Source organism: Lathyrus oleraceus, chromosome 6 (assembly GCF_024323335.1).
Source record: "Lathyrus oleraceus cultivar Zhongwan6 chromosome 6, CAAS_Psat_ZW6_1.0, whole genome shotgun sequence".
Classification (NCBI taxonomy): domain Eukaryota; kingdom Viridiplantae; phylum Streptophyta; class Magnoliopsida; order Fabales; family Fabaceae; genus Lathyrus; species Lathyrus oleraceus.
In genome coordinates, this window is record NC_066584.1 from 475,402,859 (window position 1) to 475,415,961 (window position 13,103).

A 13,103-nucleotide genomic window follows, 5' to 3' on the forward strand; every position below is an offset into this window, starting at 1 on the left:
CTTATCATTGTGTGCTAATTAGTAAAATGAGAGGTGTTATGTTAGGCCCATTAGAGATTAGGATATTTAGTTAATTTAATAAAGAGAAAATAAAAGGAAATGATAGAAAAAAAAAAGAAACAGCAGTGGAGAGAAGTTAGCAGAAGAGGAATTTGAGAACTGTTGTACGAACGAGAGGGAAGGAGAAGAAAACTTCCGGAATCCGATTCTTAGAGCAACCTTCGATCCAAAATAATAAGGTAAGGGGGGTTTATCGTCATTTAATGGGTATTATGGGTTAACATGTAATGGGTAGTGATGAACCGTTGATTTGACCCTAATTGGGATGTTGAATGCTGAAAAATTGTGTTGGATAAGTTGTGTTAAAACTGAAATTGAATCTGTAATTGGATGGGTAGTGATTTTCCGAAAACGTAGCTTCTTACGGAATTGGAATCGGAGGTCCGGAAGTCCTCCAACGGCGGAAAATGTGGAGAATTCTGCATTCTGCTTCGTGTTAGCGCAGGAACAGATTTCTGTCTTGCGTTAACCGGTTAACCCAGGGTGTTAACCGGTTAACACTGTTATGAATTGTGAAAAATTGCTGTTTGTCTTGCGTTAACCGGTTAACCCAGGGCGTTAACCGGTTAACACTGTTAAAATTTGCCAGGAAGTGTATTCTGTCCTGCGTTAACGGGTTAACCCAGGGCGTTAACGGGTTAACGCTGTTGAAAAACTGAAAAATTTCATTCTGTCTTGCGTTAACGGGTTAACCCAGGGCGTTAACGGGTTAACGCTGTTGAAAAACTGAAAAAAAACTGCATTCTGTTTTGCGTTAACAGGTTAACCCAGGGCGTTAACCGGTTAACGCTGTTGAAAAGCTGAAAAAATTGCATTCTGTCTTGCGTTAACAGGTTAACCCAGGGCGTTAACCGGTTAACGCTGTTGAAAAGCTGAAAAATTGTATTCTGTCTTGCGTTAACGGGTTAACCCAGGGCGTTAACGGGTTAACGCTGTTGGAAAAGTGAAAAATCGAATTGCTCAGAATTTAATGAAGTTCGTCGGGGTGAGTCGGGTAATATTATAGTTAATTTTGATGAGTAATTTTGTTGGGTTTATGTTATGAAGTGTCGATACAAGTATGACTGAGTTGTTAAGTTATTTCCGTGTACGGAAAGTTGTTAAAGATACTGAGTTGTAAGCTTGGTGAGCCAAAGTTGATTATAAGTTGATTATGTTGAAAACATTGTTGTGTTGCTATTATTATTATGTTGTCGGAATTTTAAAGTCGTGTATGTCATGTAAATTCATATGCATTAAGTCGGAGCTTTGCTCACACCACGTTGGCCTGGATTGGCAAAAGTTGAAAGTTGAAGGCTTAAGCCTTGATGCCTCGTTAAATCGGCAAATTTTAAGTTGGGAGTTTTACTCCGAATGGTACCACATGCATGACGAGTCGAGTCTCATTAGAGTTGCATTTTTGTTGGTTTGTTGTATGGGTATTTAATTTAATTGAGAAGTGGTGTTTGTGTACGATTCTTAATTACTGTATTGTTTTTCATATACTGATTATAATTATTGTCACTCACCCCTTCTGTTGAATGTTGTCCTTATGTGACAACGTGCAGGTAATCCTGAGAAGTAGCCGGTTACCGTTGGTCGGGTCAGTGGTCAGTCGCTCTGATACGTAGCACTCGGGGGGATTGTCGCGTGTCTGCTTTGTGGATCTTTTAATTGTTACTAAAATTTAAATTGTTTGAAGGATTATAGTTGTTTACTCTTTAAGTTAAGTCGTATTTATGTTGCTTAAAGGTGATACGAATTTTTTTATGAATCCGCTGCGTAAGATTTTATGAAGTTGAATTATTGGAGTGAATGACATTGTTTTGTCGAATTAAGAAAAGTGTTACATATTGTTATGATTCCTTAAAGTGGAAATTGTTTAAAGTTGAACATGTAATATTCCATTTATAGAAAATTTTACGACTCTGATTTTGTTGTTATAACTCGTGGGTAGAAAATGGGGTGTTACATTAGTGGTATCAGAGCAGGTCGGTCTGTTCGGCCAGTTGTCGTGTCGTTACTGTCTAACAATTGGGTATTGTTACTAATCTAACTTTTAAGTTGTGTTGTAGTGATAAGTTGAAATGGCTGGAAGGAATGACGCTGCAATGGCTGCCGCAATGCAAGCGATGGCACAAGCTGTGCAGAACTTGCCAAATGCTGGTGGAGATGCTGGATCACGTAGCTTGGCGACTTTTCAAAGAGAGAATCCGCCGGTGTTTAAAGGGAAGCATGATCCAGATGCAGCCTTGGGATGGTTGAAAGAGATCGAGAGAATCTTCCGTGTTATGGATTGCACTCCAGCTCAGAAGGTTCGGTATGGTACTCACATGCTAGCAGTCGAAGCTGATGACTGGTGGCTAGAGACTCACGAGAGGTTGACCGTGGCAGGTGAAGTCATTACTTGGGATGTATTCCGTAGGGAATTCATGAGAAAGTATTATCCGGAAGATGTTCGTGGTAAGAAAGAAATTGAGTTCCTTGAGCTGAAGCAAGGAAACATGTCTGTCACTGATTATGCTGCAAAATTTGTGGAGTTGTCCAAATTTTATCCTCATTACACTGGTGCTGGTGCTGAATTTTCAAAGTGCATCAAGTTTGAAAACGGACTGCGCTCTGAAATTAAGAAGGTTGTTGGTTATCAGAAGATACGCATTTTTACTGAATTGGTTGATAGCTGCAGGATATTTGAAGAAGACAATAATGCTCATTACAAGATTGTCAGTGACCGCAGGGGCAAGCAACATCAAAACCGTGGCAAGCCGTATGATGCTCCAGTGGGAAGAGGGAAACAAGGAGCTGCTCCGGCTCAGAGGACTAGTAGGGGAGGTGCTCCTGCTGGTATAGTTTGCTTCAAATGTGGTCAGGCTGGTCATAAGAGTAATGTATGCACTGCTGAAGTAAAGAGGTGTTTTCGCTGTGGTAAGACTGGCCATGCAATAGCTGATTGCAAGCACAAGGAAATGATTTGTTTTAATTGTGGCGAAGAAGGGCATATTGGAAGTCAGTGTCAGAAGCCAAAGAAATCTCAAACTGGAAAGGTGTTCGCATTGATCGGAACTCAAACCTCCAGTGAGGACAGACTTATCCGAGGTACATGTTTCATAAATGGTACTCCTTTAATTACTATTATTGATACCGGTGCTACACACTGTTTTATTTCTGCTAACTGTGCTCGAAGACTGGGTTTAAAATTGTCCGCTTTGGATGGTGAATTGATTGTTGAGACCCCAGCTAAGGGATCAATAACTACTTCTTTGGTATGTTTAAAATGTCCTTTGTCGATCTTCGATAAAGATTTCTATGTTGATTTAGTATGTTTGCCGTTGGATGGGATGGATGTAATTCTTGGTATGAACTGGTTAGAGTATAATTATGTTCATATAAATTGTCATCATAAGTCGGTGAGGTTTTCCACTCCTGAAGAGGAAGGAGTTGACTTATTACCTTTCAGAGAATTGCGAAAATTGATGAAAGAGGGAGCTCAGATGTTTTCTTTGATGGCGACGTTGTCGGTTGAGAGTAAAGCTAAGATTGAGGAACTGTTAGTGGTGAAAGAATTCCCTGAAGTTTTTCCTGATGAAATTCCTAGTGTGCCACCAGAGAGGGAGGTTAAATTTACTATTGATCTGGTACCTGGTACTAGGCCTGTTTCAATGGCACCGTATAGAATGTCGGCATCTGAATTGTATGAATTAAAGAAGCAATTGGAAGACTTACTTGAGAAGAAGTTTATAAGACCAAGTGTGTCACCGTGGGGAGCTCCAGTGTTGCTAGTAAAGAAGAAAGATGGTAGTATGAGGCTTTGTATTGATTATAGACAATTGAATAAAGTAACGATCAAGAATAAGTATCCACTACCGAGAATAGATGATTTGATGGATCAATTAGTGGGTGCCTGTGTGTTCAGTAAAATTGATTTGAGATCGGGCTATCATCAGATCAAAGTGAAAGATGAAGACATCCAGAAGACAGCGTTCAGAACTCGGTATGGACATTATGAGTATTCTGTGATGCCTTTCGGTGTGACTAATGCGCCGGGAGTATTTATGGAATACATGAATCGTATTTTCCATACTTATCTGGACCATTTTGTGGTAGTATTTATTGATGATATTTTGATTTACTCTAAGTCCGAAGAAGAGCACAAGGAACATTTGAGATTAGTGTTGGATGTTTTGAAAGATAAGAAATTGTATGCGAAGCTGTCCAAGTGTGAGTTTTGGTTAAGAGAAGTCAGTTTTCTCGGCCATGTAATTTCAGGAAAAGGTATTGCTGTAGATCCTTCCAAGGTAGAAGCTGTATTGCAATGGGAGACTCCTAAGTCGGCTACCGAGATTAGAAGCTTTTTGGGATTAGCTGGATATTATAGAAGGTTTATTGAAGGATTTTCTAAGTTAGCATTTCCGTTAACTAAATTAACTTGTAAAGGTAAAGCTTTCGTGTGGGATGTTCAGTGCGAAGAGAGTTTTAATGAATTAAAAAGGAGATTGACGTCGGCGCCGGTTTTGACTTTGCCAAATCCGGGGGAACCGTTTATAATTTACTGTGATGCTTCATTGATGGGTTTAGGAGGTGTGCTCATGCAAAATAATAGAGTAATTGCTTATGCGTCGCGACAGTTAAGAATTCATGAAAAGAACTATCCTACGCATGATCTTGAACTTGCTGCTGTGGTGTTTGTGCTAAAAATCTGGAGGCATTACCTTTATGGTTCCAGATTTGAAGTTTTCAGCGATCATAAAAGTTTAAAGTATCTATTTGATCAGAAAGAGCTGAACATGAGACAACGTAGGTGGTTAGAATTGCTTAAGGATTATGATTTCGGTTTGAATTATCATCCAGGAAAAGCAAATGTTGTGGCCGATGCTTTAAGTAGAAAGACCTTGCATGTGTCGGCAATGATGATTAAGGAGTTGGAATTAATTGAGCAATTTCGTGATATGAGTTTGGTTTGCAAAGTAACCCCGCAGAGTGTAATGCTAGGAATGCTAAAGATTAATAATGATTTTATGGATAGTATCCGAGAGGCACAGAAATTGGATGTGAAATTAGTAGATATCCTTAATCGTTGTGGTCAATCAGAGAAGAGTGACTTTAAGATTGATGCGAGAGGTGTGTTGAAATTAGGGGAAAGAATTTGTATTCCTGATGACGCGATTTTGAAAAGAAGCATTCTAGAAGAGGGTCATAGAAGCAGTTTGAGTATTCATCCAGGAGCTACTAAAATGTATCAGGATTTAAAGAAAATATTTTGGTGGCCCGGAATGAAAGAAGATGTGGCTCGTTTTGTGTATGCGTGCTTAACTTGTCAGAAGTCGAAGATTGAGCATCAGAAGCCTGCTGGGTTGATGCAACCGTTGGAAGTTCCAGAATGGAAATGGGATAGCATTTCGATGGACTTTGTAACGGGGCTGCCTGCTACTTTAAGAGGGCATGATTCGATTTGGGTGATCGTTGATAGGCTCACGAAGTCGGCTCACTTCATACCTATTAACATCACTTACCCAATTGCGAAGTTGGCAGAGATTTACATCCGAGTAATTGTAAAGTTGCATGGTGTTCCTCTGTGTATTGTGTCGGACAGAGATCCGAGGTTTACATCGGGATTTTGGAAAAGTCTGCAAGATTCGTTGGGCTCTAAGTTGAGGTTGAGTTCGGCATATCATCCTCAAACTGATGGCCAAACTGAGAGAACTATTCAGTCATTGGAGGATTTACTGAGAGCTTGTGTTCTTGAACAATGAGGTTCGTGGGACACTTATCTTCCATTGATCGAGTTCACATATAATAATAGTTACCATTCTAGTATCGGAATGGCGCCTTTTGAAGCATTGTATGGTCGTAGATGTAGAACTCCGTTGTGTTGGCACGAATCTGGTGAGGGTGTAGTACTTGGACCAGAGTTAGTTCGAGAAACTACCGAGAAAGTGAAGTTTATCCGAGAGAAGATGAAAGCTTCTCAGAGTAGGCAGAAGAGTTACCATGACAAGCGGAAGAAGGATTTAGAATTTCAAGCTGGTGACCATGTGTTTTTGAGAGTCACGCCTGTGACCGGTGTTGGGAGGGCTTTGAAGTCTAAAAAGCTCACTCCTCGCTTCATTGGTCCGTATCAAATCTTAGAACGAGTTGGAAAAGTTGCTTATCGGATGGCATTACCACCTAATCTTTCGAATTTGCATGATGTATTCCATGTGTCGCAGCTTCGGAAGTATGTCTCAGATCCGTCTCATGTGGTTAGTATGGATGATGTGCAAGTGCGGGATAATTTAACAATGGAGACAAAGCCTGTACGAGTTGAAGATCGTGAAACAAAGACTCTTCGAGGAAAAGAGATTGTGTTGGTTAAAGTCGTTTGGTTGGGAGCTGCGGGCGAAAGCATGACATGGGAATTGGAGAGCAAGATGCGAGACTCCTATCCTGAGCTGTTTGAAGCAGGTAAATTTTCGAGGACGAAAATATTCTAAGTGGGGGAGAGTTGTAACTCCCAAAAATAATTATTTGTTATTTTTAATATTTACGTAATTATTGTGGTTAGTCAGAAATTAGTCGAAAGTCGTAGAAATTATTATAAGAAATAATAATATAATTGTGGTGTTATTTGAGTAAGTGGGCTTATCATTGTGTGCTAATTAGTAAAATGAGAGGTGTTATGTTAGGCCCATTAGAGATTAGGATATTTAGTTAATTTAATAAAGAGAAAATAAAAGGAAATGATAGAAAAAAAAAAAAAGAAACAGCAGTGGAGAGAAGTTAGCAGAAGAGGAATTTGAGAACTGTTGTACGAACGAGAGGGAAGGAGAAGAAAACTTCCGGAATCCGATTCTTAGAGCAACCTTCGATCCAAAATAATAAGGTAAGGGGGGTTTATCGTCGTTTAATGGGTATTATGGGTTAACATGTAATGGGTAGTGATGAACCGTTGATTTGACCCTAATTGGGATGTTGAATGCTGAAAAATTGTGTTGGATAAGTTGTGTTAAAACTGAAATTGAATCTGTAATTGGATGGGTAGTGATTTTCCGAAAACGTAGCTTCTTACGGAATTGGAATCGGAGGTCCGGAAGTCCTCCAACGGCGGAAAATGTGGAGAATTCTGCATTCTGCTTCGTGTTAGCGCAGGAACAGCTTTCTGTCTTGCGTTAACCGGTTAACCCAGGGTGTTAACCGGTTAACACTGTTATGAATTGTGAAAAATTGCTGTTTGTATTGCGTTAACCGGTTAACCCAGGGCGTTAACCGGTTAACACTGTTAAAATTTGCCAGGATGTGTATTCTGTCCTGCGTTAACGGGTTAACGCTGTTGAAAAACTGAAAAATTTCATTCTGTCTTGCGTTAACGGGTTAACCCAGGGCGTTAACGGGTTAACGCTGTTGAAAAACTGAAAAAAAACTGCATTCTGTTTTGCGTTAACAGGTTAACCCAGGGCGTTAACTGGTTAACGCTGTTGAAAAGCTGAAAAAATTGCATTCTGTCTTGCGTTAACAGGTTAACCCAGGGCGTTAACCGGTTAACGCTGTTGAAAAGCTGAAAAATTGTATTCTGTCTTGCGTTAACGGGTTAACCCAGGGCGTTAACGGGTTAACGCTGTTGGAAAAGTGAAAAATCGAATTGCTCAGAATTTAATGAAGTTCGTCGGGGTGAGTCGGGTAATATTATAGTTAATTTTGATGAGTAATTTTGTTGGGTTTATGTTATGAAGTGTCGATACAAGTATGACTGAGTTGTTAAGTTATTTCCGTGTATGGAAAGTTGTTAAAGATACTGAGTTGTAAGCTTGGTGAGCCAAAGTTGATTATAAGTTGATTATGTTGAAAACATTGTTGTGTTGCTATTATTATTATGTTGTCGGAATTTTAAAGTCGTGTATGTCATGTAAATTCATATGCATTAAGTCGGAGCTTTGCTCACACCACGTTGGCCTGGATTGGCAAAAGTTGAAAGTTGAAGGCTTAAGCCTTGATGCCTCGTTAAATCGGCAAATTTTAAGTTGGGAGTTTTACTCCGAATGGTACCACATGCATGACGAGTCGAGTCTCATTAGAGTTGCATTTTTGTTGGTTTGTTGTATGGGTATTTAATTTAATTGAGAAGTGGTGTTTGTGTACGATTCTTAATTACTGTATTGTTTTTCATATACTGATTATAATTATTGTAACTCACCCCTTCTGTTGAATGTTGTCCTTATGTGACAACGTGCAGGTAATCCTGAGAAGTAGCCGGTTACCGTTGGTCGGGTCAGTGGTCAGTCGCTCTGATACGTAGCACTCGGGGGGATTGTCGCGTGTCTGCTTTGTGGATCTTTTAATTGTTACTAAAATTTAAATTGTTTGAAGGATTATAGTTGTTTACTCTTTAAGTTAAGTCGTATTTATGTTGCTTAAAGGTGATAAGAATTTTTTTATGAATCCGCTGCGTAAGATTTTATGAAGTTGAATTATTGGAGTGAATGACATTGTTTTGTCGAATTAAGAAAAGTGTTACATATTGTTATGATTCCTTAAAGTGGAAATTGTTTAAAGTTGAATATGTAATATTCCATTTATAGAAAATTTTACGACTCTGATTTTGTTGTTATAACTCGTGGGTAGAAAATGGGGTGTTACAATCCCTAGGTCATATGAACATGTTGAACCAACCTTAGGGCTTTGCTTCCTTGAAAAATGCACTTGCTTGACTAGATCTCCTGACCAGTTGACCTAATCTTGTCTGATGACTTGCACTTGGGCAAAGGACAATGCAATGCTATGCAGTGGACAATGTAATGTTAATGACCTAACATGAAAATGTATGTACAAAATGGGAGGTGCAAATTTGAGGTGCTACAGCTGCCCCTATTCAATCAACTGGGAACCCGAACGGATGAGAGCAACGGCTGTCAGACTTTCAGGGTAAACAGGGATTGAATACCGAAGAACCGTAGAAATTTGCACACTGCGGGGATCCAAGAAAGGAAAGTTCACCAACGGGCGCTTCCACTGGGATCTGATATTTATTACTGGGGATTTTGATTTTTTTTCTCAAAGGTACAACCACATCCAGACATCGGAAGACGATGAATGGGAAGAGAAATCACAACTAGACGTCAACGGACGACTAGGAAAAACTCGACGTTTATCGAAACCAACGGAGAGGTAACCAGACATTAATGAATGACTGGGGAAGATACAACCATACGTCAACGAACGACATGGGAAAAACTCAACGTTTACCAAAACCAACGGAGAGGTAACCAAACATCAACGGATGAATGGGAATACTCGACTGTCGCATTACGCGAAAAACCGGCGGGAAAACAAGAACAACAGAGCCGCCACCGTTCGTTATTTATCCCAAAAGAGGGAAAGGAAACGCTCAGAGTAAACCTGGAAAAGACATGGTCTCGCGACCAAAGAGAATGGGATCGGGAGTCGGTTATGCGGAGGGAAGGTATTAGCACCCCTACGCATCCGTCGTACTCGACGGGATCCACGCACAATAGGAAGGGAAATTGGTTGCTAAAACACTGCTCAAATAAACATCTACACAGGCTGAAAGAGACACAAGGAAACAAACAAGACTGACTCGGCAGGATATCGCATCCTGGGCCTACTTAGTCTATCAAGCATAGACTTCAGAGTCAAAGTAGTTCGACCGGGGAAACAACACATGCTCGCTAGGATGTCGCATCCTATGCATACGTATCTCCTTTGGACGAAGGAGAATCAGAGCATTCGTAGCTCGGCTAACACGGACACAAACAAACACAAGCAAAGGCAAACGTGGAGCCTGAATGCCAATTACTGGACTTACATCAGCATCCGAACCAAAACACACACAAGAAGGCATACATGGAGCCTGAATGCCAATCACTGGGCTTACATCAGCATCCGAACCAAACACACGCACACTGGAACCCGAGTGCCACTCGATGGACTTACATCAGCTTCCAAGCACACAACAACACAAAACGAAGACACAGGCAGAAGAAAGGTCTCGATTGCAACTAGGGCAAGAGAAAGGGAAGGTCTCAATCGCAACTGAGGCGAGAGAAAAGAATTAGTGTTAGTTGTTAGTCAAACTCGACAAGACATCACATCTCATGCCTACGTATCTCATATGGACATGAGAATCAGAGTTGCCGTAGTTCGACTAAACTATTCCTGTTGGTTTGTGTTTTTTAAATGGATAACGTCACTATGCAATCTATCGGATGCTCGACCTTTGGAGACTTACTCGCCTGTAGTAGAAGGAGTGGACGTATCCTTACGAGGGGATAATGTTTGTTTGTGTTTTAGGAAAGCTCAAGCAAGAAAGGAAGTCCTATATGAAGGAACCGTGCTACCTTAATTGACATGCAAACGAGACTACGCGGAGTCTAGCAAACCTAGGGGATACAATCACACCACACAAACATATACAGCATGAAATAAACACACCAACAAGGGGCTCAAACATCAGGGCTAGGCTTTAGTCGAGGGGTCATATCAACCTCAACAAACAAGCCTCTGTATCGGGGTAAGGTTAGCTCTTAACCTTGCCATTGAGGGGCTAAGGTGAAGCTGATGAAGGGTGAGTGAAGATGAGACTTCACAGCTCTTATCCCTGGTCAGGGAGAGCTTCAGACAAAGGAGCGTGGGTTCAGAATGTGGGAACCCTTCTACACTCGAGACTCTGACTCGATTGTGCAACAGCACAAGATCTTGGGTTTGTGTCCCAATGCATCAACACACAACCGTGTGAGCAGAGGGACGACTCAACAGAATAGCGGGGGATAGATTGCATATCCCTTGGGTTCCGCCAATTGCCTCATAGAGGTCTTCACCTGCTTGGGCACAAATGTAAACAACCACAAACATCGCCTCTTAAGGAGGACTTCAGATAGTTGCCTGGCCAAGTAACAGGCCAGGTCTTCCAGACTACATGAAGAATAGAAGTCCTACCTCAAATGGTTTAAAAACCAAGCAGCCACAAGCAAGTTCTTAAAGAACTGTAAGCAACTAAATGCACCTGAAATCAATCAAGTATCATCAGTACTCAGACAAACCAACAGTAAACAGCAAATTGTTAATCAGTTAATCTGTACAAAGCAACACAAGTTAATGCACACAAGTGCAAGCTATAAGCTCAAGCTCAAGCATCAATCCCTACAAAACAAAGACATGTTAGTGGACAACATCAAACAAATTCAATTTTCAATTTCCATTTCTCTCCTTAAGCCTTTTGCACTTTTAACCTGAAAATCCAAACCAAATGTGAGAAACTAGACCACTAGGCCAAGCCTAGGGTCCAAAAGGGATAAAAAATTCTAAACAGCAAGTAATATTCAACCAAAATCACCTTAAAACAATTCAAAAGCAAATGCAATTGATCCCATGCTCATATCATTCACCATATTCATTTTATGCACCATTTAACATCAATCATGCAATTTACAACTTCAATTGACCAAACAGAACTATCTCACTCAAAAGCATACCAAAACCATTCAATTAATTCCACAAAAATTCACACCTGAACAGGACACATTCAAGGTATAGCATGTCAATTTTCAGCTCAATTGGACAAAAGAAATTAGGTCAATGAAAATCAAGAAATCCAGACACAATTATGCAAGCCAACACATGGTAACAAAATGAGCATTAACTTCAATCACATGCCAAACAGTGAAAACAATTAATAAATTAATGGGACCAAAGCCAAACTACACCTAAACATGTTATGAATCACTCCATCAAATTTCACATCATATGATATAGTATGAGCATTCAACAACACATGTAAAGTTTGTTACACAAGAAACAACCCAAAGATGCTAAATAGCAATCAGAAATCCAAATCAATTAGAAAATGGACCAATTACATCCACAAAAAATCATGTTGAAAGTTAACATACATATTGTATCTCATGCAAAAAATCAGGACCATAGGCCTAATGGAAGCATGGTAAATTAATTCATGAACTCAGCATATCATAATGTGACACATATTGTCACACTCAAAAAGAATAAATCATATCTACCAATCCAGAGGTCCAAAAATCACAAATGATATACCAAAATCTCCAGAAATGTGTCAAGAATCACCATATGAAATTTCATTAATTTTGGATAATGTATGAGTATTTGGTGATTAAAATGGCAAAACATACAATCATGTCACACATGTCAAATATCAATATACCATTCAAAAATTTTACCAGGCACAACTTACACTACTATGCCTAAAAAAAAGTAGATAAAATTTGGAAACTAACAAAAAAAAATCCCACCTAATTTTGACTAATATTGAATTTTTTATGAATTTTTTAAGTTTTGTAATGTTATGATAATATTTATTTAAGTGTTATACGAATTAATATGGATTAATTAGTGAATTAATAGCGAATGGCAGTACTGCAGCATCCATGCCAAGCCTAAAACGACGTAGTACAATTAAATTACATGGCTGCTTCCTATTGGTTCGAACAGGCGGTAAACCGGAAATTGAAAATGGCTATGCGCAGGACGGATCAAAGCACTACTTTTTCCAGATTTTTGTGAGCTTCTTCCGTGTTCTTGTGTTCTTCGACGCCGACTTCGGTTACGAGCTTTTCTCAACGAAAATACGCGAATGATATACCGTTCTCTCCGTCTCTCAGCGTAGGTCACGATTATGGCAATGGTTTTGTCTATAACTTAACATGTATAAAGATCCAAGCAAGAAAAGCTTTGATGCATAAATTTCAAATCCAAATATCTTGATGATTACTCAATGAAAACACGTGATTCAAATGCCAAACTACTCTACGTTCAACGCACTATCAAATCCATATAACAATTGCGTGAATTAATGAGTTCGAAATCTTACCTCTTGGATGAGCAGCTCGCGATTCGGGATGTTTTTGGCTTCAATTCTTGAAAACAGATGAAGAATGTTGCTCAAGAAGATGATTGGTGAAGAACTTTCAGCTCGACGATGCTTGGATCATAAGATTCGCCAATTGCCATTGATGAGTGATGCTTGGACAGTTGGTGTTCTTGCACGAATTTTGCTTCAATCTCCAAAAACAGAATCACATAATCACCTGCACATGAAGAAA

General features: G+C 39.7%; 1 protein-coding gene across 1 annotated transcript; it reads left to right on the forward strand.

Annotated features, from left to right (window-relative positions):
* Positions 1 to 2,126: 2,126 nt before the first annotated feature.
* LOC127096339 (uncharacterized) lies at positions 2,127 to 12,638 on the forward strand. The gene is made up of 3 exons (XM_051034923.1): positions 2,127 to 2,648; positions 2,736 to 3,681; positions 12,493 to 12,638. The coding sequence occupies exons 1-3, from the start codon at positions 2,127 to 2,129 to the stop codon at positions 12,636 to 12,638; spliced, it is 1,614 nt and encodes a 537-aa protein (XP_050890880.1).
* Positions 12,639 to 13,103: the final 465 nt, after the last annotated feature.

What these genes read in the sequence shown, in the direction of transcription:
- LOC127096339 (XM_051034923.1), top strand. Translation starts at nt 2,127, where the DNA reads ATGGCTGGAAGGAATGACGCTGCAATGGCTGCCGCAATGCAAGCGATG. An exon ending in AGTGCATCAAGTTTGAAAAC is followed by an intron (nt 2,649 to 2,735) that starts GGACTGCGCTCT and finishes AGGATATTTGAA; the next exon opens with GAAGACAATAATGCTCATTA. An exon ending in TACTATTGATCTGGTACCTG is followed by an intron (nt 3,682 to 12,492) that starts GTACTAGGCCTG and finishes TGGTTCGAACAG; the next exon opens with GCGGTAAACCGGAAATTGAA.